We start from the raw sequence: 26,220 nt of genomic DNA, 5'->3' as shown, positions 1-26,220 counted from the left end.
ACATGGCCGACCAGATCTTGGCCATCCCACTCAACCCTTGCCAGGGTCATCAGTACGCCCCTCCCCCATCTCTCAGCATGGGGCTGGTCCAGCTCTGCCCCCCAGGCCCAACCTCCTCCTCCCTCCCCACCACAGGTCACTGACCATCGAAGGGCATGTACTCTATGAAGCGCACGTCCAGGGGGAGGCCCTCGGTCAAGGCCACAAAGTCCAGGAGCTCATCCTCATTTAGGCCTCGCATCACCACACAGTTCACCTGGCCAGGGACAAGGGGACCACGGGGCTATTTCCCCTGCATTCCGTCTCAGGGATGACATTTGGGGGTCTGGCATCTGCCCAGGCTCTCCACTGGGGGGCCCATTCCTTGTCTCCCCACCCCAGGCCTCAAGTTGGGAATTCCAAGGGGGTCACTGGCTTTCTCCCCTCCCTTGTAGGGGGTCAGGGACAGGCTGGATGCAGTGGGCAAGGAAGTGATGGGGGACACAGGATAGCTGCACTGGCCATGCCAGAGAGCTGCCAGGGGCCCAGATGCTGGCAGTGGAAGGCCAAGCCAGGGTAGAGGGGCAGATGTCAGAGGTCAAGAGCAGCAGCGCATCCTCACCTTCACAGGGCTGTAGCCCAGCTCGATGGCCTTGTGGATGCCCTCCATGACCTTGTGGAAGCCTGCAAGGAGGGAGAGGAGGATCCAGGAACTTTCTCCCTCTCTCCTGCCCCCCTTACACCCACGGGGAAGCACCAGAGCTGTAAGGAGCCTCAGGGACCACTGAGCCAGGGACCACATAGTAAATGTTTTAGGATCCGCAGGCCGAGAGATAAAATTGAGGATATTCTTAGGTATAGCTGTAAAGACAGTATTGACTAATACAGTCCGAGAGCTGAGCACAATTTTTTGTAACACAGCCCGACAAATATAATGGAGAAATAGAAGACGTTTTGTTGGGATAAGATTTTGCTTAACTGGGGGGTAGGGGGGCTCACAGTTCATGTTCCCTATCATTAAGTTGATTACAAACATTATCTGTAAAATCCACTCTTGGCTCCCAGGCTATAAAACAAACAAGCAGGGGGCTGGATTTGGCTGGTGAGCTGTAGTGTGCCAACCCTGATCTAGGTGACCCCTCTCATTGTCTAGATGGGGAAACTGAGGCCCTAAGAGGAGGCAGTGCCCTGCCGCAGGCCTCACACTGCAGGCTGCAGAATGCAGGTCTCCGGACTCCCTTGTCAGTGTCAGTCTCCCTTGACAGACAACAGTCTGTCCATTCATTCACTGTGTATTCTTGCTGAGCACCTACCACACGCAGACGCAGACGCTGTGCCAGGGCCGGTGAGCGATTGCTGGGCGTGTAGCCTGTGATCCCAGGCTGGCTTCTCCTCCCTGCCCAGCTCACTCGTGCCCCCACACATTTGAGCGCCTACTGCATGCTGGCCCCTCCCCCACCCCGCCCAGCCAGGTGATGATGTGATTCACAGCTGGGCTATCACCCTGGGGGAGGGTAGCCTGGTGGTGACCTCCACGGTTTCCCTGCAGCATTTCTGGATGGCCCAGTGAGGGAGGGAAAAGGGAAGAAAGTACAACTTCCATACAAAATGCCATTACGATAATCTAGAAGTTTCTTCTGTAAAGCACTATAGCTCCAAAAGGAGGTGGTGGACACAGGAGTATGAATGGGAAGGCAGATCTGATGTCAGGATCTACTGTCTCCGATCCTCATCCTGGGAAAGGAGATCAGGCGGCAGGGGATACATAGATGTCGGGAAAACCCACAAATACACCTTCCACTTTCCCACCTCAGAGCTCTTGCAGGTTCCCGACTGAGGTTCCCCTTCAGAGTAAGCTCCCTTGATCCAACTCCTCCCCCCCACCCCCTATTCCTCAAGGCCCAGAGTAAAGGCCTCCTCCATGGAGCCCTCCAGGTCTTCCCTGCTAGGAACTTCCTCTCCTCCTCTGGTAACAATTTAATCGACTCCACAAGACAAGCAAAGGTAGTCTAGTGGCATCACACACTTTGGCCCTTAGTGGCCTGTGAGGCACAGCAATGTCCTGTGTGTCGTGGTCCCCTCCACAGCACCTGAGCAGCTCTTTACAGAGGGCAAGGACTCCACGAGCACTTCCTCAGCAGATGGATGGTGTAAACAGGGAGTCAGGTGCAGCAGGGGAAAGAGAGGGTGGGGCTGGGAGCTGGAAGCTGTTTCCAGAGAAGGAGAAGGACAGCTGTGTCTCTGTGCAGAGAAATCTCAGTTACATGCCACCCTCTCAAATCAAACGGCATCCAACGCTGGGTACCTCCCATCCCAAACTGAAGCCCATGGCCCAAGAGACATCGGGTGTCGGCCTAATGAGACCTGGGGCACAGGACTGCTCTACCTCCTCCGCCCTCCCTGATGAAGACTGGTGGGGGGCGGGGGAGGGGCATGGGTGCGCTTCTGCAGGACCCCCACCTGGCAGTGCTGGCCTTGACTCTGGCGTCCCAGGGCAGCTGCTTCTACCCTGGGCTGTCCCCCATTTTCCCTCGAGCTCATCACAAGGTAACCAACTTGTCCCAGTCTACCAGGGACTATCTTGGTTTTAAAAATGGAAAGGCCTCACACTAGCAACCTTCTTAGTCCTAGGCAAACTGAGGACAGGGCAGGGTGGAGACGGGTCACCACAGATCCTAACACCTGATCCCCCAAATTTCCCAAGGGTGTGGCTACAGAGACAGAGGACATTTGGTAAGGGTGGGGGATGAAGAATAAAGGAGCAACCAGGCCCCTTGCCTGGCACCAGCCACAGTTCCTCAGCTATGTGGGCCCTGGGAGGGTTACCCTCAACTGCAAACCACACCTGCTCACCTTTCCTGCGGACGATGAACTCAAACTTGGCTGGCACCAGGGTATCCAGGCTGATGTTGATGGCACTGAGCCCAGCTTTCTGAAGTTGAGGCAGCAGCCGGGCAAGGTTGATACCATTGGTGGTGATGCCAATGGTCCTCAGCCCTTCCAGCCGGTGGAGCTGAGCTGCAGAGAGAACGGGAGGGGGCATCAGCCCCCTCATTCCTGGTGAGGCTGGGCAAAAGGCTGGAAGAAGAAACTCTGGGTCCAAATAAGATGGATGGAAAAGGGGTTCGCTGCACTCCTCTATTAACTAGGCTTCGCTTAATAAGAAACAAAAATTAAAACCTTTACAAAAATAACCAAAAGATTAAACACTGAGTGTTCACTCTGCTAGAGGCTCTGCTGAGGACTTGGCATGCCTTAGCTCATTGAAGCCCCACAACAAGGATGATCCCCATTTAACAGATAATCTCTCTAAGCCTCTCTTTCCTTAAGAAAATTGCTCAAAGTCACACAGCTAGTAAGAGCAGCAGAGATTCTAATCCCTGTGTACTTGACTCAAAGACTACGTGAGTTAACCAACTTACAGGTCCTAATGCTCTCGATAAGAGAAACAAAGAAGTGTTTGGATGATGTGTTAAACTGCCTCTTCCATTCCACCCAAAATCCCTAGAAATAATAGAAGGATGAAAAAGAGTCCACAATAACACTGGAAGGCAAGAAAGAATGCTTTTAATGGTCCAGAGAAGTGGAGAAATACTGAAAGACAGAAAGCAGATGAGATTACATGGATTGAGGAAACCACAGCCCCAAGCATATATAGAAGGTTCTGCACAAAGTAGGAGGGGGATTGGGTACCCCAAGCTCAGCACTCACCTACACAGGGAGCAGGAAGGTCACTGGGCATGTCAAGGAGGTGGCCGGTCTAGGGAACTGTATTTGCATGAGCTGGATAAGCTTTCTCCTTCCATCCCTGTGTGCAGGGGGAAGGCTGCAGCTTTTACCCCAAGGTTAGAGTACTGAGGCTAGCTGAAGGGGGTGGGGGCAACCAGCATAAATAGAAACAGCATTGACAGCCAGGTCAACAGAAGCCTTGAGCACCGGGATGAGTACCGAGCCAAGAGTCAGCACACATTTAAGGAGAATGCTGCAAAAGAAAGATGAATTTCACAAATAGAAGGATGAAAGAGGAAGGAAAAATGACAGAGATAACAGAGAATGATTCTTTAAAAAAAATCAAAGTTAGATGAACATAGATGCAAAAAGCCCTCAATAAAATATTACCGAACCACACTCGACAATATATCAAAAGGATTATACATCAATGATCACCTGAAATTCATTCCAGGGATGCAAGGATGGTTCAACATTCACAAAATCTATATGATATAGACCACAAAAACAAAATGAAAGATAAAAATCATATGGCCATCTCAACAGATGCAGGAAAAACATCTGGCAAAATTCAACATCCATTCATGACAAAAACTCTTTTAAAAAAGTGGGTACAGAAGGAACATTCCTTAACATAATAGAAGCCATACGACAAGCCTGCAACTCACATCTTAGTCAATGGTGAAAAGCTAAAAGCTTTTCATCTAAGAACAGGAACAAGGCAAGGATATCTGTTCCTGCCACTTTTATTCAACATGGTATTAGAAGTCTTAGCCAGACCTTAGTGGGGATGGGGGAGGGGAGAGAGAGAAGGCATCAGATTAGAAGGGAAAAAGTAAAACTGTCACTATTTGCAGATGACATATTTTATATATAGAAAACCACAAAGAATCTACTAAAAAACCATTAGAATAAACAAATTCAGTATAGTTACAAGATACAAAATCAATATATTAGAAATGTGTTGCATTTCTATATAGTAATAACAAATTATCAGAAAGAGAAATAAAGAAAACAATCCCGTTTATAATTGTATCAAAAAGAATAAAATACCTAGGAATTAATTTAACCAAGGAGGTACAAGACCTATACACTGAAAACTCTAAGGCAGTAATAAAAGAAATTGAATAAGAGACAAATAAATGGAAAGACAGTGTTCATTAACTGGAAGAATTGATGTTGTTAAAATGTTCATACCACCCAAAGCAATGTATAGATTCAGTGCAATCTCTATCAAAATTCCAATAGCATTTTTCACAGAAATAGAACAATCCTAAAATATGTATAGAACCACAAAAGGCTCTAAACAGACAAAGCAATCTTGAGAAAAAAAGAGCAAAGTTGAAGGCATCATATTCCCTGATTTCAAACTATCTTACAAAGCTATGGTAATCAAAACACTATGATACTGGATAAAAACAGACACATAGATCAATGGAACTGACTAGAGAGCCCATAAGTAAACCCAAGCACACATGGCCAATTAATTTATGACAAAGGAGCCAAGAATATACGGGCAGTCTTTTCTATAAATGGTATTGGGAAAATTGGACAGCCACATGCAAAAGAATGAAAATGGATCACTATCTTACACCATGCACAAAAATTAACTCAAAATGGGTTAAAGACTTGATCTAAAACTATAAAACACCTAGAAGAAAACAGAGGTGGTAAGCTTCTTGACATAAATACTGGTGATGGTTTTTTAGAGCTGACACCAAAAGCAAAGGCAAAACTAAACAAGTAGGAAAACATCAAACTAAAAAGCTTCTGCACCAAACAAACAAACAAACAAACAAACAAACCTTCTGCACTAAAAGGTAAACCATCAACAAAATAAAAAGGCAACATCCTGAATGGGAGAAGATATCTATAAATCATATAAAGAACTTATACAACTCGACAGCAAAAACCCAACAATCCAATTAAAAAATGGGCAGATGGGGGCAGCTGGGTGGCTCAGTCACTTAAGTGTCAGACTTCTCCTCAGGTCATGATCTCGTGGTCTGGGAGTTCAAGCCCCACATTGGGCTCCTCGCCGGTGTGGAGCTTGCTTGGGATTCTCTCTCCCTCTGTCTCTACCCCTCCCCCACTCTCTCTCTCTCTCTCAAACTTTAAAAAAATTAAATAAAAAATGGGCAGAGGATCTGAACAGATATATTTCCAAAAAAGATATACAAGATGGCCAACAGGTATATCAACATCACTAATCATCAGGGAAATGCAAATCAAAACCACAGTGAGATATCACACCACACCTTTTAGAATGCCTATGATCAAAATGACCAAAAATAACAAGTGTTGGTGAGGATGTAGAGAAAAGAGAACCCTTGTACAATATTGGTGGAGAGGTAAATATATGTAGCCACTATGGAAAATGGTACACTTTCCTCATAAACTTAAAATTAGGACTACCATATGATTCAACAATTCCACTTCTGGGCATTTATCTGGAAAAAAAAAAACCCACACCAAAACACTAACTTCAAAAGACAGATGCATCTCCATTGTTCATTGCAACATTATTTACAAAATCCAAGACATGGAAACAACTGAAGTGTCCACCGATGATGAATGGTTAAAAAGTAATGTGGTGTATATATACAATGGAATATTATTTAGCTATAAAAAAGCAAGTCTTACCATCTGTAACAACATGGATAGACCTTGAAGGCATTATGCTACATGGAATAAGTCAAACAGAGAAAGACAAATACCATATGATCTCACTTATGTGTGGAATCTAAAACAACAGAAAACGAAATTTACAGATGAAGAAAACAGACTGATCATTGCCAGAGGTGAGGGATAGGGAGTGAGCAAAATGGGAGATGGTGATCAAAAGGTACACACATCAATTATAAAATAAATAAGTCATGGGGATGGCATGCACAGCATGGTCACTATAGTTAATAATACCATATTGTAGGGGCGCCTGGGTGGTTCAGTTGGTTAAGCCTCCGACTTCGGCTCAGGTCATGATCTCGCGGTTGGTGGGTTCAAGCCCCGCATCAGGCTCTGTGCTGACAGCTCAGAGCCTGGAGCCTGCTTCAGATTCTGTGTCTCCCTCTCTGCCCTTACCCCACTCATGCTCTGTCTCTGTCTCTCAGAAATAAACATTAAAAAAATAATAATAATACCATATTGTATATATGAAACTTGCTAAGACAGATCACAAAGGTTCTCATAACAAGGAAAATAATTATAATTATGTGTAGTGATGGATGTTAACCAGATTTGTTGTGGTATTCATATTATAATACATATAAATTTTGTATAATTGTGTTATACACCTGAAACTAACAAGATTATATGTGAATTATATGTAAAAAAAAATATCAGAGTTAGTATCTTCAGGGACATAAATATTACATCCTGAAAACAAGAAAAAGAATTAATTAGAACTCCTGAAAAAAAAAAAAGTATAGTTATAGAAAGAAACTAGGTGGCAAAATGGAATGGACACCTAGGAAGACTAAAGGAGCAAGACTGAATTGAGTAAAAGAGTTCTCCAAGAATTGTATACAAAATAACAAAGGAATGGGACTTATAAAAAACACAACACAAAACAAAACAAAAAACAAAAAAAAACCAACCACCTTCTTACATTTAAATCTAGAGAACCGATACTGTGTAAAAAATGTCTATGCAGTTATCTTTGATCAGGAGGATTATGGGTGATTTTTATATTCACTTATCTAGAGGTAAAATTTCAAATTACCTGAATGTATGAATCTTGGTGAATACTCTGCTCAGCTCTACATGAGTGCAGAAAGCAGAAGTAAATTGCCCAAGTGAAGCTGGATTGAGAAAAAGGTAACAGAAAATCACAAAATTAACACCCAGCTTAGGTAGGGATGTGTGGAAATATACATGCTGATGATGTAAGACTATCATTATATAACTTTTCTGGAGATGAGCTCTGTATCTGGAGAGAAGAAGTATGTGGAACTTTATAAAGCCTGTGACCTGAACTTTCCCTTTTAAGAATTTAACCTATGGAGGGGTGCCTGGGTGCCTCAGTCATACAAGCAGCCAACTCTTGGTTTCAGCGCAGGTCATAATCTCATGGTTTGTGAGACTGAGCCCTGCACTGGGCTCCATGCTGACAGCGCTGAGCCTGCTTGGGATACTCTCTCCCCCTCTCTCTGCCCCTCCTCTGCCCAGGCACACATGCGTGTGCTCTCTTTCTCTCTCTCAAAATAAATAAAACTTAAAAAATAAAAAAAGAATTTAACCTAAGTAAATAATTAAGGACACGAATAATATTTTATCTACAAGAATGTTTATTAGAGAGCAACACATAATAAAGAAAAGAGGGAAATCATTCAGATAGTCAACAACAGAAAACTGGCTAAATTATGCTTTGTCTGGATGGTGGAGTATTATGCAACCAAAAATGACTGTAAAATAATATGATACGGATGTTCAGAAATATACTAAGGTTATATTAAGTCAAGGTTGAAAATAGTAGTCAGAAACTAGATACAAAGAAAAAAACAGGTCACCAAACCAAAATGGTGACACTTGTTGCAAATGGGCAGTAATGATATTCCTTCTGCTTCTTTGAAACAAACATGTATTATTCTCGTAACAAGAAAATAAAAGTTTAATTTTCACACTTTTCAAAACAACAACTTTTATTTTTAATCATGGGCAACCCCACTCACATGAAGGTGGGAGGTTTCTGGCAGGGGGAATTCTCTCTACCACTCAGTCACTTCCAGACCCAACTGGAAGAAGGGACTTGGCACTAGCCCTTGGCCCAGCTGGAGAAAGACACACTTTCCTTATCCCTCTGGCAACAGCTCAGCCAATGAGAAGCCATTATACGTAACTCCCTGTTTACTCCAATGGACTCTTCCTTTATAGCAGCCTTCCTGACTTACCCTTTTCTCCATAAAAAGCTTACCTCTCCCTTTTGTTCTCCAGACTGGCCTCCTGTTTGCCACAGCTTGTCTGTCTCAGATTGCAATTCTCTTTTATTCCTGAATAAACCCATTTCTGCTGGTAAAATAACTTGGTCGTTTTTATTTTCAAGGTTAACAAAACAGTTTTACTGTGGGAAAGTAAAACATGGAAATTTAGCAGTAGTTGTTGGCTCCCTCCACCAAATCAACTCTGAAGAAACAAAGAATCCAGAACCTTAAGAAATGAAAATCTCAAGGAACAACACTGGAAGAAGCAGAGTTCTTTTGAACTGGTGTTGGGAGGGAGTTTGTAGCCTGGGGTTGAAGGCGACTGGCAGAGAAGGTGAGCAGTTAAAGGGAAACAAGGTAGTTCAAGCTCAAATCTTGCCCTCATCCACTGATGCCTCAGAACAACCATCGTTTGTCCCCTTACTAAAGAAATCAGTAACCCGAGAGCACTAGCTGGGGAATCCACCAGAGGTGAACTCAGGGAATCCACCATAGCCCTGCCGGAAGAGGGGTTGAAGACAACAGCCTTAGACATTCATTCCTCCATCCACCCCCTCCAAAGCCCCAGAACTGGTGGGTTAAAATCAAAGGTAACTGCCTCCTTTCAAATCTTCTTGTCCCTCATGGTTTGAAGGTGAAGACGTGTAAGGTTGCCATATTACATAATGGTAGGAGGTGCCATTCTCCGCATAATCTAAATGAATACCACCTCCTGGAGTTGTGTGGTATACAACTCATGCATGGCGAGGCTGGGTGTTTGGTGGGAAGGTTATAAACATGAGTGAACAACTGTGATATTATCAGCTCTTGAGCCCCCAGGGCCTATCAAAGACTAAGATCTGGCCTTAAATCCTTTCCTAGTAAGCAGTCCCATACAGAAGAGCTAATATCCTCAGGGGAACAAATTTACCAGCTAAATTAAGGAGACCCTTGAGGAAGACAACTAGAGCTCCCTGCCCGCCCCGCCCCACCAAAAAAACCTCAAAAATAAAAAAACCCAGTAAAATATATACCAATAGAAGGAAAATAATTAAAACAGACCAAAGTAAGATAAACATGATAAATACAGTAAAAGAAATAACGAAGGATATTAAAAACATGAAAGAAAAATTTTCATTATAAAAAAGAACAAGGGGTAAGACATAGGTAGTAAGTAAAAGCATAAAACACAAGAAAGAAGACATATAGTAACATGGTTAAGTTAGAAGATACGATTTAGGGCTCTCCCAGGAAAAAGAGGAAGAGAGTAAGAAATCAAAATGTAATTTAAAAACTGTGGAGGCTCTAAGTAGAAGGGGCAACATCCAGATAAGAGGTCTCAGGAAAAAAATTAAACTGGCGAGAAGGAACTATCTGAAGAAATAATGAAGAGAATTTTTCCCAAATTTAAAACAAATGGCTTCATACTGAAAGGGCAATTTCACTGAATGTCAACAGGACAAAGGAGGAAAAGTCTATCCTGGGGATACTACAGTAAAATTTAAGAAAATCAGCAGCAAAGCAAACACTCTAATAACTTCCAGAGAGAAAGAATGTATCATCTACCAACAGCAAGAACCAGACTGATACCAGACTTTTTTTTAACAGCAAACTGGCCATAAGCAGACAATGTAGGGACATTTTTAACAGAATTAAGGAATGGACCTTGAATTTAAAGTTTTATATGCATTCAAATAACATTAAAACTACCATTCTACTACTTTAAAACATAAAAACTACCTGCCAGATTTAATTAGATTCACCATTAGACACACATCAAACAACTTTTAGAACACTCAAAATGAGAAAAAAACTCACGAGGTGCAACAAGAATTATGAAAATACGGGTGATCAAATACCTTGGTGAAGTTTGTTGTTATCTTAAAAGACAGGGAGTGCTTACAAGAGACACAGAGGGGCAGAGTAGTTCTAGTAACCCAGAAATACAATGCTAGAAAATACTAACAATACAGAGCACCTGGGAGGGTCAAACATCCAACTTCAGCTCAGGTCATGGTCTCTCGATTCGTGGGTTCGAGCCCCGTGTCAAGCTCTGTGCTGACAGCTCGGAGCCTGGAACCTGATTCAGATTCTGTGTCTCCCTCTCTCTCTGTAATCCCCTTATGCTCTGTATCTCTCATTCTCAAAAACAAACAAACAAAAAACTCAATAATGGTGGGGGGAGGGTTGAGAAAATCAAGGGCCTACAAGTATGCTCAAGTTCTTGTCTCCTGTTAGAAGAAGGAGGGATCATTTATTTAAAAAGCCAACAGAGAGGAAAAGGAAAAATAAAAAGTAGGACAAAGGATTACAGAAACAAGTGCAAATATTTCAATAATTAAAATAAAGATACCTAGAATAAACTCAGTAGTTAAGTCAGACTGTCAAATTTGATGAGAAAGAAAAGTTAACAGCTATGTGCTGTTATAACAGACATATCTAAAGTATAAGAACATAAAAAGATTTAAAATAAAAAGGTGCAACCAGATACAATGGTCTTACTAAAGCCAAAAGCAAGCTGTTATAATTTTAGTTAAAATAAAATACATAGAGCTTAAAGACCTCAAGTATCACTACATAGTGATAAGAGATCCAATTTATGAGGAAGACATAACAATTCTGATCACATATGAACCTAATAAAATCACCTCAGCTATATATAAAATAAAATAAAAAAATAGGACCTCTGGGAGAAATTAACAAATCTACCCACTTATTTATTATTGGCAGGCCAAACAGATAGAAAGCCAGCAAATGGAGATAACCAAAGGTTTGAAAAAGAAAATTAACAAGCTGGATCCAATGAACAAATATAAATGTCTCCATCCAATAATTAAATAACCATTCTCTGCAAGCACACATAGAACATTTATAAAAACTGCCAATATACTAGGTCATAAAGCATGCTTCAGTAAATTTTAAAGAATAATTATCATGTAGTTAAGATTCTCTGACCACTATATAATTAAATTATAATAATAAAATATGAATGCAAAATCCTTATATTTAGAAATTAAAAACAGTACATAAATATTTCATAGATAAAAGAACAAAGCAAAATGAAAATTAACAAATACTTATTATAACTAAATTTATGAAAGCAATAAGCTACACCAGGATGGAAGCAGAATAAAATACAGTAAGATTCAACAAATCCAAAAGTCGGTTTCTTGAAGACACAATTGACAAACTTCTGGCAAGATTTATCAAGGAAAAAAGTTGATGATGTAGAAATAAAACACAGTAAGATTTAAAATAAAATAAAACTGCAAATAAAATGGATTAAAAAGAAAATATTACCGACAATTTCAAAGCAATAAATTTAAAATCAGAAATAATGACAAATGTCTTAAAAAAAAAAGAACTATCCAAACTGACTCTAAAAGAAGTCAAGATTTTGAATAGTGCAATAACACAAAGGAACTGAAGATTCAGTTAAAAATCTCTGTGCAAAGAATGTACCAGGCACAATTTTTCAGGTGAGATCTATCAAATTTTCAAAGAAGTTATTACCACAGATTAACACAAACTCGCGCACATGAAAGAATAAGAGGGAACACTATGCTCTACAGTCAAATGTTTGTGCCCTGCCTCACTCAAATTCACATGTTGAATCCTAACGCTCAATATTAGAAGGTGTATCCTTTGGGAAGTGATTAGGTCTTGAGGGTGGAGGGATTTGTGCTCTGATAAAAGAGATCCCTCAGAGCTACTTCTGTTATGTGAAGATACAATGAGAAGTCTGTGACCCAGAAGAGAGACCTCACCTGACCATGCTGGCACCTTGATCTTGGATTTTCAGCCTACACAACTGTGAAATGTTTGTTGTTTATAAACTACCTAACCGATTGTTAGAGCAGCCTGAATGGACTAATACACTACCCAACTCATTCTTCGAAATTTGGTATCACAATCAGTTAAGGCAGGCACAAGGATGGCAAATTACATGCCCATTTCACTCATGACTGTAAATGCAAAAGGTTAAAATATTAATAAACTGAACCTAACAGCAGATAAAAGCATAGTGTACCATGACGATGTTGGGTGTATTACAGGATTAATGTAAGAAAAGCCATATTGTCATTCAGAGTAATAGCATTCAAAAAAAAATCATAAATAATCCTAACATACATAAAAAAGTATGTAACTTAAATTTAACAAAAAACTTTAGTAAGGAAACTTCATTACTTGATAAAGCTACTTGTGAAAAAAATTATAAGAAATATTCTAAATGGAGAAACACCAGGAACATTATCCTATTACTACTACTATTCCAAATTATACTTGAGGTCTTAGATATTGCAATAGAATAAGAAAAGGAAATTAAAGGCAATAGATAAGTTAAAAAAAAAATTCCCTTAGTTGCAGATGATATGGTTGCTAGCATAGAAAATTCTAAAGAATCTAAACATATTCTCCTAATTCTAATCAGTGCTATATCAAAAACAATTAGAAAATGTAATTAAAAAAATGACACTATCACTAAGGAACCTAGCATACAACAAAATTAATTCTGTTGGTTAAAATAAAAGACTTTAGTGAAAGGACTACTTGCAAAGATATGGGTAGAATTAAGGGCTCCAACAATGAATAACACAGCAACATAGCACTCAGACTAGCACCCCTGGGGAGCCATTACCATGCATAGGGCCAAAGGCAAATGGAGAGAAAATTAGGTATCCAACTAAGTCACCATGGAGGAGAGGATGCCCTGGGGGGAGGGGGTGCTTAGTCCTGGAGGGAATTCAGTTGCTGTCAAAAACCCAGTGCAGAAACCCAACAGGCAAGAGACCTGGGTGACCCTAAGGGTCAGCCACCTAGAGCACAGAGAAGAGAAAAGAAAGGAGATGGCTGTGGGAAGATGGGAATATGAATAAAAGTGATGTCAATTCTCCCCAATTTGATATATAGATTTAATGAGATTAAAATCCCAACAGATACACAAACAAGGAGCCCTATGAAAAGAAAATTATAAAAATAATTCCATTTATAATATCAAAAAGGATAAAAAAAAAACCCAAAACTTAGGAATTAACCAAGGAGGGAAAGACTTGTACAATGACAACTATAAAACATTGCTGAAAGAAATGAAAGATAAATGGAAACACATCATGGATTGGGAGATATAATACTGTTAACATGACAATACTACCCAAAGAAATCTATACATGCAATGCACTCTCTATCAAAATCCAATGACATGTTTTGTAGAAATAGAAAACCCCACCCTAAAATTCACATGGAATCTCAGGGAATCCCAAATAGCCAAACAATTTTGAAAAAGAGGAACAAATGGAGGATTCACACTTGTTTGAATTCACACCTGGTTTCAAAACCTATTATTATGAAGCTACAGTAATCAAAACAGGGTGGTATTGGCATAGACATATACACCAATGGAAGAGTCCAGAAATAAACCCCTGCATATATGGCCAAATGATTTTAAGGGTGCCTAGACCGTTTAATAGGGGAGAGGCAGTCTTTTCAGCAAATGGTGCTAAGAAAATTGGATATTTATACGCAAAAGAACGAAGTTGGACACTTACCAAATACCATGTACAAAAATTAACTTGAAATGGCTTAAGGACCTAAATATAAGCCCTAAAACAATAAAACTTTTAGAAAAAATCATAGCATAAAAGATTTGTGACATTGGATTTGGCACTGGTTTCTTGGATATGACACCAAAGGCATGGGCAACAAAAGAAAAATAGACAAACTGGACGTCGGGAACATTTAAAAATTTTGTGCATCAAAAGACACTATCTACAGAGTAAAAAGGCAAGCCATATAATGTGAGAAAATGTTTCTAAATCGTGTATCTGATAAAGGGTTAATATCCAGAATATTAGAGGATTCCTATAGTTTAGCAACAATAAAACAACCCAATTCAAAAATGGGTAAAGGATTTGAGTAGACATTTCTTCAAAGCAGATATATGAATGGCCAACAAGCACCTGAAAAGATGCTCAATATCACTAATCCTCAGGGAAATGCAAATCGAAATCACAATGATATAACCTCACACACATTAGGATGGCTACTATCAAAAAAGCAAAAACAAAAAGCCAGAAACAAGTGTTGGAGGGGATATGGAGAAAGTAGAACCCTGTACACCACTGGTGGGAATGTGAAATGGTATCGCTTCTGTGGAAAACAGTATGGGGATTCCCCCCAAAATTAAAAATATAATTACCAGGATGCCTGGGTGGCTCAGTTGGTTGAGTTTCTGACTCTTGATTTCAGTTCAGATCACGATCTCACGATTCATGGAATCAAGCCCCATGTGAGGTTCTGCGCTGACAGGGCAGAGCCTGCTTGGGATTCTCTCTCCTGCTGTCTTTGCCCCTCCCTCTGCACACACTCACGCTCTCTCTCTTAAAATAAATAAATACAAACATTAAAAAATATAGAATTACCATATGACCCAGCAATTCCACCTCCACTATCTTATTAAAAGCAGAGTTTCAAAGAGATATTTCTACACCCACGTTCATAGCAGCATTACGGTGGAAACAAACCAAGTTGACCAATGAATGGATTACCAAAACATAGTATATAACATATGTGAAATATTATTCAACTTTAAAAAGAAATTCTGCAGGGTGCCTGGGTAGCTCAGTCAATTGAACATCCGACTCTTGGTTTTGGCTCAGGTCATGATCTCAGGGTTGTGGGATCGAGCCCCACATCGGGCTCCGTGTTGAGCATGGAGCCTGCTTAAGATTCTCTCTCCCCCCGCCATCTCTCCCCCTCTGCCCCTCTCCCAACTCCCTCATTCTCTAAAATAAAAAGAAATTCTGAAAGATGCTATAACACGGATGAACCTTGAGGGGCGTTATGCTGAATGAAATAAGTCAGACACACAAAAAGACAAATACGGCATGATCCCACTTAAATGAAGTTCTTAGGGTAGCCCGGATCATAAAGACAAAGTATAATGGTGGTTGCCAAGGGCGGAGAGGAGTGGAGAAGGGAGAGTTATTGTTTAATGGATACCAAGTTTCAGACTTACAAGATGAAAAGAGTTCTGGAGATGAATGGTGGGGATGGTGCAGAACAGTGTGAATGTACTTAATGCCATTGAACTGTCCACTTAAAAATGGTTATGATACTACATTTTATGTTATGTGTATTTTCACACACAAAAAAAGGAAAAAAAAATCCCAACAGAATTCTCCATGGAATTATTTGCTAAGCTGATTCTAAAATTTCCACGGACAGAAGCATAGCTGAAGCACTGCTGCAGAAAAAAAAAAAAAAAAAAAAAAGAAAAGAACTTTCTCTACCAGATAATGGATGCATTAAGAAGCTACAGTGATTAAGACTGTATGATATTGGCATAAAGGCAGAGATCCTAACCAACAGAACAGCACCCAAAACACACCAGGACGCACATGCTAGATTTATAGAGGAAGCAGAGGCTTCAACAAAAAAGAACTAGAGAGAACGGTTATCATATGGAAAAAAAACGAAATTGGTTTCCCAAAAATCAACCACAGATGAACTTAGGACTTAAATGCAAAAGACAAAACTTCAACTGTTTTAGTGGAAACAAAGGTATAATTTTTCTGACCTCGGTCAAGGTGTTTTATTAAAAAGACCTAGGGGCGCCTGGGTGGCTCAGTCAGTTAAGTGTCCGACTTCAGCTCAGGTCACGATCTCGCGGTCCGCGAGTTCGAGCCCCGCGTCGGGCTCTGGGCTGATGGCTCGGAGCCTGGAGCCTGCTTCCGATTCTGTGCCTCCCTCTCTCTCTCTGCCCCTGCCCCGTTCATGCTCTGTCTCTCTCTGTCTCAAAAATAAACGTTAAAAAAAAAAAAAAAAAAAAAAAAAAAAAAGACCTAAAAAAAGCGCTAACCATAAAGGACAAAACGGATCCATTTAGGAACCTCGATTGATCAACAGAATTGTCACACAAAAAATGTTGCTTATTTTTTCAAGCTGGAAGAAGACATTTGCAACATATGTAATGAACTTTTACCAAACCAATATGAAAAGAACAAACAACCAGACAGAAATATGGGCAGAAGACAAGATGTGGTATTACACAAAAGATATTTTTGGCTGATAAACATATGAAGAGATGCCTGACCTCATTCTTAAACAGGGAAATACAAACGGAGACCAAATAAAATACCATTTCATCCTCATCCAACTGGCAAAAATCCAGAATAGGCACACTGAGTGCCGAGGAGGATGTGGTTCAAAAGGCTCTCTTAGGTCGAGAGGAAACTGGCATATAATTACTTTGAAAGGTAAGAACAAATTGCTTTCCAAAGTTAACCATTTACCCATTCTACAAGGCTGCAATCCCACTCCTACAGGAAATGCATACCGGGACGCGTGAACGAGAATAAAAATATTTTAAGTAGCACTGTTTAGAACACCAAAACCCTGGAGACAGCCCAAATGCTTACTAACCGGATAAAGTGTGCTATATTCACACAATGGAACAGCAGAGAATAGGAACAAACGGCAACTCAGGATGATGTGTATGAAGTGTGGTTTGCACTGAAACAGTGTGACCTGAAAGACATGATCTGCAGGATCCTTATAAAGTCCAAAAACACTGTATCTCATTTAGGTGGGATGCCTGGTGGCTCAGCTGGATGGGCGTCTGACTCTTGCTTTGGGCTCAGGTCATGATCTTGAGGTTCATGATCAAGCCCTGTGTCAGGCTGCGCGGAGCCTGCTTGAGATTCTTCCTCTCTCTCCGCCCCTCCCCTGCTCATGCACGCATTCTCTCTCTCTGTCCTAAATAACTAAACAAACTGAAAACAAAATGAGATAGGGAATGATAGATACAAAAATTCCAAACCTTCACTTTGACATGGTAGCTGCTGGCCACGTGTGGCTATTTCAACTACTTAAAGTGTAATAAAGTTACCAATTCAGTTTCTGAGTCACAAGAGCTTCACACCAAGGGCCCAAGGCTCCGTGTGAGTACTAGCTACCGCATCTCACAACTCTGATTGATATATACCACTTGCACCATCTGGAGAAGTTCTGTTGGGCAGTACTGCTCACAACAGCTCAGCTGCGAAGAAAGCGTGCGGAACTCGTTCCCACACAAGCTGGGTGGGAGAAGTACCCGGCAGTCCGGGGCTGGCACCAGGGGATCACGGCAATCGCAAATGGGGAGCCGGAGCGGGCTGGGCGGTCTCCCCATGGGGAGTTCTGCAGCACCAGGCCCAGGGCAGGGGTCCGAAGTGGTCAGGACAGCAGCAGGCTCTGACAAACCCGCGACCACTTTCACTCTGCGCCCCTTGATATTCTCGCCTGGTAGCGTGGGGACAAGTGTTGGTGAGCAACCCTGCTCTGATTGCTATTCCCTCCCCTCCCGCAGCCCTGCTTCCCCACCAGCACCCAGTGCTCTGAGGAAGTACCTCTGGGGAAGACCGAAGGAGCTTGGCTGAGAGATGTCAAAGTGTTACCAAGTGCAGCACCAGAGCAATCCGAGGCCTTGCAGCTGCCATATTTTGGAGCACTGTGGGGGGTAAGGAGAGAGCTGTCTTTCCCTGGCCACCCATACCCTTGGGGGTGGGAGGTAAATCCTCCTCAGCAGGGCACTGCAGCCAGGGCCTTGTCCTACCTAGCGTCCATGTGCTGATCAACTCTTACCCACCCCATGCAGGACCAATAACCACGGGCCATTACAGCAGGAAAGACCCCTGAAGTGGTCAGTGCACAGATAAGGACACTGAGGCCCAGGGTGGGGAAGGAATCTGCATGAGTTCACAAGGCTGGGCAGTGGCAGAGTGGGAGCAGGGCTTTCAACTTTCCTGGCTTCCATTCTTCCCTCCACGCAGGTCAGCGGCTTCCATGGAAGGACCTGTGTCCCCATGTCTGTACTCAGTCATCCCTCTCCAACCCGCAGGGATCCCCACCCCCTCTGCTCTCCCACAGGCCCTGGCACGGAACACAGGGGTTTAAGATGGAACCCATGCCAGAGGGCAGATGATGTGGCCCGAATGAGGGGGCTGGGCCTGGCAGTCAGCTGGGTTCAGCAGGTTCAGTCCTTTCCTGGAACCCAGTCTGTTTTCAGCTCTGAGGAGCCACCTGGAACAGGGGGTCAGCTCCCCTGGGCCAGCTCATCCAGCAGAGGAATGATGGCAGGATCCCAGGTCACGTGACCAGTACAGGCTGAAGTCAACTGGCCATGGGGAAGGAGGGAAGAAAAGGCTGACAGGGGCACCTCCTTTGGGCTTCCACAACTCCTGGGCTCCCCTTGCTCTGTCCTTCTCGGAAAGTTGGCCCCAGTGGCTGTTTCCACCAACGGGTTGTGGGTCCTCAGTGGCAGGGCCTGCAGTTCATTCACCTTTGTGCCCCCAGCACAGTATCGGGAACATAAGGCTCCAGAGAACAGTCACGGAACCAGTGAATAAGGCAGAGAACGGAGGCCTGGGAGACCCGATCCAGAGCAGCAAGAGTGGGGGTGCAGCAATCAAGAACACAGAACCTTATTTTCCTCTGATTTGGTCATCTAGAAGCACATAAGCAAAGATCTCTCTCTGCCTGATGCCGGGGCTTAGAAGTAGCACATGGCAAGAGGGCCTCCAGTGTGACCCCTTTCAGAGTACTTGCCACGTGCTGGGCATTTCCTGCTGGCTTCCTCCTCAGGTCAACCTCATCCCCGCCCGGAGGCTTCGAATGGATTTTACAAGCTGCCCAAAGCTATGCTGCTAGTAAGAGGCACAGCCAACGCAGGTATGTCCTACTTCAGAGATCATACTCCAAACCAATAAGCACCGGCCAGCACCAGCTACATGTCAGGCACGTTCCCAGGTGCTAGGCATAAAACCTGCCTCAGTTCCCTGAGAGCTCTCATGTCGGTTAAAGGGAGGGTGAGCCAATACAAAGGAGACATAAACAGACAACCAAGTAACATAACACTGGATGAGACAAATGCTGAGAAGGAAAAATAAGGTAGGATGAGGGGATCGAGTAGGTGTTGCCACACTTTTTCTGCAAAAGGCCTGACAGTAAATATTTCTGGCTTTGCTGGCCACCTGGTCTTCTGTAGCACCTATTCAGCTCTGCAAAAGCAGCCCTGGGAGATATGTAAATGAGCAGCTATGTTCCAATAAAACTTTATTAACAAACAGTGAATTTATGATTTCATGTAATTTCCATGTGTCACAAAACGCTATTCTGCTTTTGACTTTTTTTCAAGCACTCAAATATAAAACCCCCCTCTCAGCCTGCAGGCCATACATAAACAGGCGGTAGCCCAGATTAGGCCTGTGGGCTCTAGCTTACTGACTTCTGGGACAGAGGGTAGCTGGGGTGTGTATGTGGGGACATACTTTAGAGACAGTGGTCAAGGAGTCCTCTCCAAGGAGATCCTATGTGAGCAGAGACCTGAATGAGGCAAGCAGTGAACGCTGTGCTCCCAAAAAAGAGCAAGGACAAAGGCCCAGTGGTGGGAATAGAGGCCGAGGGGTGAGCAAGAAGTCTCAGAGGTCAGCCGGAGCCAGACCACATGGGCCTCAGGGCCCTGGTGAGGACTTCAGTCTAAATGTGACAGCAAGTCACTGGGTTCTGGCACTTACCCACTTGGTAACACTGAGCAAATACTGGACTTCTGTGCCTGGACTTCTGTGCCTCATTTTCTAAGAAAATAGGAATCATAAAGGTAGCCATCTCAGAAGGTGGTAGGGCTAAGTGAGCATTATGCTTTGAACGGATGTCAGCTGCCGATCATGAATACTGAAGTCCAGCAAGATGAGGCAAGCGTTGCAAGAAGTGGTCACAGCTTTGGAAAAACTCACCCACAATGTCCACCACATCCGGCCGAATGAGCGGCTCTCCCCCAGTAAGCCGGATCTTGTCTACGCCTTCTTTCACAAAGAGCCGGGCAAGGGTCAGGATCTCCTCTGTGGTCAGCAGGTCAGCCTTGGGGGTCAGTGGGACGCCCTCCTCAGGCATGCAGTACTGACCTGAGGGGAACGGAGGGGATGTGGAGGTAGGATGTGACCACAGAGGTTGGGCCCATGGTGCCTCCAGACCCCCACTCCATGACCAGGCCAGAAGTCACTCCTGGATGGTGAGGAGCAACCTTGCCAAATATGAGCTAGTACAGACCCTACAGACTCTCTCTGGGCCTCATGTTTCTTATCTGTAACATGTCAACACCCCCTCTTCCCTCAGAGGAGAAGCTGAGGGTATGGATTAAAGAGGATGAAGCAGGCAGAGAGCAGAGCCCGGCCTGAAGTGGGGGACGACAGGATGATGATTCTCGCAGTGCGTGAGGTGGCTGAGCAGGGTCTGCCTGGAAGGCCAGGGCCCTGGGCCCATTCCTTCTGGTGCTGTTCACCCTCTTTCATTTCATCTGGTTGGTCAGTTACCCCTTCATGTTTGGGTCACGAGGTGAAACAGGCTGGGAGGTACTCTCTGACCTGTTAGAAGTCACTCTCCTCTACAGTGACAGGCATTCGCATATCCAGCTTATCTATTTCAGGTTATCAGCCCCATTACACAGGTTGGAAAACTGAGGTACTACTTGTTCAGGGTGAGGTAGCAGGGGCAGGTAAGGGTGAATCATCCCCTACCATCAGCTCCTGTGGGAGTTTTGTCAAGGATTGGGTCAAGAGCTGTCACAGAATCATTTAGTCAAATCAGTGAAGGGTCCAGAATTGGTCTTTTAAGATAGAACAGGTAAAGAATATCAGAACATCAGGACTGCATGCAGTGAGTATTGTTTGGTTAAACGTTTACTATACACGTATACACATGTATTTATTGGGCCATGACATAAAAACATTGTTATTGGGAGCTACCATGGAAAGCAGGAGGGGGGAGAGAGGGAGGGAAGGACAAACAAACTTTGGAAGTCCCCCCAGCATTGGCCACACCCCCAGAGCACTCCACAAACAATTATGAAATGAATACTCTGTGTATCCGCCTGGCCCCAGACAACTTCTGTCATGGGACTGGGGTGTCTCTATAGCTGGCAGTGCTGGCCATGGGCACTGCTGTGTACCTCACGTGTTTATGGTGTCCAGGAGCCCCACGCCTGCCCCTGGCCACATCCTGAACTTCAGGAACCATGTGAAACAGGAGGGAAGGGGAAAGAGTCCTGAAGAGTGAGATTTAGGTCCAATCTCAATTATAATTCTGTTCTCAAGTCCAGTCCCAAATAGAAGCCAGCTCTCAGGATCATAAAACTCAACCTTGACCCGACCCCCATCTTGTCCCGCAACCCCACCTGGCAAGCAGGGAAGGAGGGTGGGCGGAGAGGCTGGTAAGAGGAATGGGGAGGGTTGAGGAGGATTCTTGGGCCTGGGGAGAGTCCAGAAGCTGCCTCAGCAGGGGACAGGAGCCCAGGAAGATGACTCACATCTGAGGTTGCACTTCTCGGTGAGGGAGATTCGCAGGTAGCTGTGTTGCCGGCCGAAGCTGTCAGTGAGGAAGGCGGAGAAGGGGGCCGCGTGCTCTCTCAGGAACTGTCTCCGTCTGGACAGCTCCTGCAATGCCCGACCAGAGGAAATGTGGGCCTCTGACCTGGCTAGGGGAGAGCGGAGAGGAGAGCCCGCCTGGGGACAGAAGCCCCCCTCCCATCAGCCATTCCTTCCCCCACCCTCATCTCTGACATCTTGTGTGGGTTCTGCAGTCCTGGGGGCGTGGGGTTTCTCCCCCTCACTCACAGATTGGGAAACAGGCCTGCAGGGAAGGACCTGTCCCCCAGGCTCCAACTCAGCCCTAGGGCACGGGAACTCTATAGGGACAAAGCTGCCCTGCCCCCTTTCTCTCCCTGTCACCACCTTACAGCCCATGCCCTCCTTCAAAGGAGGCCTGTCCAGGAACAAACATCCCCAGTATTTCCTGGACAAGCCAGTGGGAGAGAATGAGTCACTCAGTATCCGGCAACTATGCCAACTGGCAAGCATGTCCAGAACGGAGGAGAAGAGGTGGGGAACCAGGAGGGATGGTGGCCTGGGCTGCTGCCACTGCACCGCCTGGGACATGGGGAGCCACTTCTCCAACCCAGACCTCCTATTCCTTACCTCTGCAATGGGAGACAGAAGGAGCTCAAAGCAAACTCATTAACTCTGAGGGGTGGGTGTCACACGAGTTGCTTCTCCATAACCACTCCCCTGTCGGCTGGGCTCCCTGGGGCCTTGCCACTGCCCAGGAGGGCCCAACAGGCCAAGCTACCGGGAGCAGCTGAGGACTACAGACAGCTGGAGAGGGGAGGTCTCCCCTCATGCAGAAGGCTTTTGGGGCAAAGACAGCACAACCAAGGAGGCCTGCAGAAGCAATGAGGCCACCAGCCTCTAGGAAGGCACAATGGAGGGGCTGGGATGATCACCCACTAACCCCCTGCAGAGATTACTCCAGTCTTCATCCTCTACCCCACCCACTGCTGGGAGGAACCACTATGCACCCACTGGCTCGGAACTAAGAGGGAGGAGATTGCTAGATGCTCCCTGCAAGGCCCAAATCCTCCTGGAGAGAGAAAGGAGGCAGCCAACCTCACTCTTTTCCCAAGCCTGATTTGGTCTTATCTCCTGCGTTGAAAGCACAACCTTAGGTCATGACAGATGCTGATGAGATAGCTGCTCCATAGAAGGAACATTTACAAATGATCTCAAAGTGTCCAAAGAACTCTCTCTGCTCAATTCCCACACCTACCCCCACAAGGGATTACTACAACTGAAGCTGGGATGGAGTTCAAGAACAGCATTGGCAGGCCCAGGATTCAAATCCAGGTCGTTTGAGTCTAAGTTCTCAATTCTTCCCTCTGAGTGCAAAGGGCGAATCTGGGAAGGCACACAGGACGGTGCACAGGGTAGGGAAAAGTCCTTTCTTTAGAATCTTTACAACAAGGAAATCGTGACCCTGGTGGTCGTTCATGAGGTCTATGGACAGGGATCTGCACTGGGGAGCAAGCACCCCTGGTTTCTGGGCCAGGCGTGACCTGACACCCTGAGAAAGCTCCCTAACTTCTCCAAGCCTGTTTTTCCAGTTGTAAAATAAGAACACAGCTATGTGCTCAGGTAAGCGAAGGGAGGCGGGGTCAGGTAGCTGACAGATAAATGCCTAGGATTATCACGATCTTGTAACCTAAGACAGCAGAAGGCCTCAGGCCCCCCTGAGGCCCAGAGTAACCATTCGCCTGCATCCAGCAAGAAGGAACATTTACTTCAGTGACCTTCTGGGCCCTGGCTGCACATTAGAACCACCTGGCAGCTTAAGAAAAAACTTCCACTGGAGACCAACTGAATTTGGATCTCTGAGCACTTGTTTTTAGTCTCTCTAGGTGGTTCTAACATATAGCCAGGGTCAAGGGCCACCAATTCAGGAGACAGAAGGTCAAGGACCACTGACTCACATACTTACACCTGAGTGAAAGTATGCGAGGGTGCTTCCAGGATATTCCTGGGTCTGTAAAAGTGACCTCACTCTGCCCACCCCAAGGCCAGTGTCTCTCCCCCCACCCTCCCCACTCCCCCCCCACCCCCCCGCCGCCCATCCTCCAAGAAACCCTGCTCATGGTCCCATGACAAGCAAGCAATAGTCACTTCTCTGAACTGCTGTCTGCTACAATCCTAACAAGACTTCCTACCTTCCTGTTCACCTACTCACTTCCTACTCACCTGCCTTTCCACCAGTAGCCTTGGGGGTGGAGCAGAGGCCACTACAAAGTCAAGAGCCCCAGAGGCCTTGAGTCCAAGAGATCAGATGCCTGGAAGTTTGGCACCCAATTCTTCATCAACAGCTATTTGCAATTCAGAAATCTGTTCTTCAACCCAGAAGCCACCCCCTCCCTAGTCGCCCTCACCCTAATCTTAACATATTGGGGGTTGGTGGCTGGGTGAGGAAAGGAATTGGGAAGCGAGTGAGAGGACCAAGGAGTGTGACTCAGCGGAAACTGGGGAGCAAGCAGAGTCAAGGAGCAGTGGAGAATGGAATCAGGCACTCTGTTGTGGCCCTGGGAGGGGCAGCCAGATTTCACTGCTGAGACCTGGGGTGACTTTATCTAGATTCATTCAGACTCTGTACTGCCAGTACCACCCCCCCCCCCCCCCCCCCCCCAGTCTCTCACCCAGCCAGGCTTGCAAACTCTTTTCTTTGATGTTAACAAGCCTCATCCCTGCCTCTTCTCTCCTCCAACACTGCATGTCCTACTTTCAATCTTCTGTTTTTCCCTTTCCTTTAAACCCCCTGGAGGAAAAAACATCAGCACCAGTCAGAGGAGCCCTGGATCCAGAGGGCATTACCGGGCAGGGCGGACAGTGATGCCTCTCCCCCAGGACAAGTGAGAAGGAGCAGAAGGCCCTTAGCTGCTCATATTCTCAGGACCCCAGCCTGGACCAGGTTGCTTCCCCAGTGTGGGAAGCCCTCCTGCCTGATTCAGTATCCCAGCGTCTATACAGTAAGCCACTGTGTCGATGAACAAATAGGCTGGTGCTTAATCAGAAGAGAAAGGTGGTGTATGCGAAGCTGGTCACGCTGGGGTCATTGATTTCCAGGCTGGTCTCTACTGTCAAAATGGTTTTTGCCAAGTACAGCGGCTCTCAACTCTGCACATCTAAACAGCCAGGAGTGCTTTTAAGGAACACGGATGCCAGAGCCCCACTCCAAAGATCCTGACTCAATTGCTCCGAGATGGGGCCCTGGCTTTTCATTTTTTTTCATGTGTCAGCTCTTTGCTCTGTAGCTTGGCTGAGAACCACTGGCCCAGCAACACCAGGATGGAGAGCTATTTTAATCCAGGGATACTTGCTGGTTCTGAGCAGAGGCTCTGGGAGTAGATAAACCTGAATTACAAGACTGGCTTTATTACCAACGAGCCATAGAGCAAATCACCGAAATTCTTTTGGCGTTACTTTCCTCTCCCATCAAGGGTGCAAAATAATTCTAACTAACTCAGTTGCAGGAGTTCCTGGCACACAGCAGGTATTCAATAAGTGATCGCTACCATTTTCTTAATATAATTCCTACTTACATATATTGACCTATGAAACAAATATTTGTGGAAAAGCACCAGCTGTGTGTGCTGTGACTAGTTTTCTTGCTCTTGTCAGCTTCCCTGGTCCTGAAGGGTCCACCCTACTTAATGGCAGATGGGCCAAAGCTGGGGTTTCAGACCTGTTGTTACATCATCCAAAGCAAGGCAAGTGGGGTCTAGGCTCCTCCAGGACCACGGATACAAGTGCAGGTGACCACGCACCAGGCAGCCTGCCATAGGCTACCAGTTCTATCTTGTCCACCTACCCACTGCAGATTGGGGTGGGGTGGGGTGGAGAAGGATGGTACAAAGGAGTTAGTTAAGGGACAGAGGCTGCCCTCGAGGTAGTCACTAACTTTGGGCATTTGGTTTGAATGATAAAGGCCAGACCCCAAATAGCTCTAGAATATAATATGCAGGGTTATTCAGGAGAAAAAGAACTCAAATATCAGTGGTGCTGATTTGGGATCCCCGCTATTTGGGATGATCCATACTAGGGGTGTCTCAAAATTAATCTCTATTAAACAAGAAAACCTAGGGGCATCTGGGAGGGGCTCAGTCAGTTAAGCATCCAATTCTCGGTTTTGGCTCAGGTCATGATCTCACGGTTTTGTGGGTTCGAGCCCCAGTAGGGCTCTGTGCTGACAGTAGTACGGAGCC

The 26,220-nt window shown here is 44.8% G+C and overlaps 1 protein-coding gene across 3 annotated transcripts in view; it reads right to left on the bottom strand.

Annotated features, from left to right (window-relative positions):
• The window catches only part of MOCS1 (molybdenum cofactor synthesis 1), a 37,108-nt gene that overhangs the window by 7,430 nt on the left and 3,458 nt on the right, over positions 1 to 26,220 (bottom strand). For all 3 annotated transcript variants that reach the window (XM_049653333.1, XM_049653334.1, XM_049653335.1), the window contains exons 2-6: positions 21,946 to 22,072; positions 20,378 to 20,545; positions 2,833 to 2,997; positions 602 to 663; positions 145 to 256 (exon numbers count right to left, since the gene is read on the bottom strand). In XM_049653333.1, the coding sequence (XP_049509290.1) occupies positions 145 to 256; positions 602 to 663; positions 2,833 to 2,997; positions 20,378 to 20,545; positions 21,946 to 22,072 (634 nt within the window). The remainder of the gene's footprint in view (positions 1 to 144; positions 257 to 601; positions 664 to 2,832; positions 2,998 to 20,377; positions 20,546 to 21,945; positions 22,073 to 26,220) is intronic.

The sequence above is a fragment of the Panthera uncia genome, assembly GCF_023721935.1.
Source record: "Panthera uncia isolate 11264 chromosome B2 unlocalized genomic scaffold, Puncia_PCG_1.0 HiC_scaffold_24, whole genome shotgun sequence".
In the NCBI taxonomy this organism is placed as follows: domain Eukaryota; kingdom Metazoa; phylum Chordata; class Mammalia; order Carnivora; family Felidae; genus Panthera; species Panthera uncia.
This window is presented reverse-complemented; position numbering and strand designations above follow the sequence as displayed.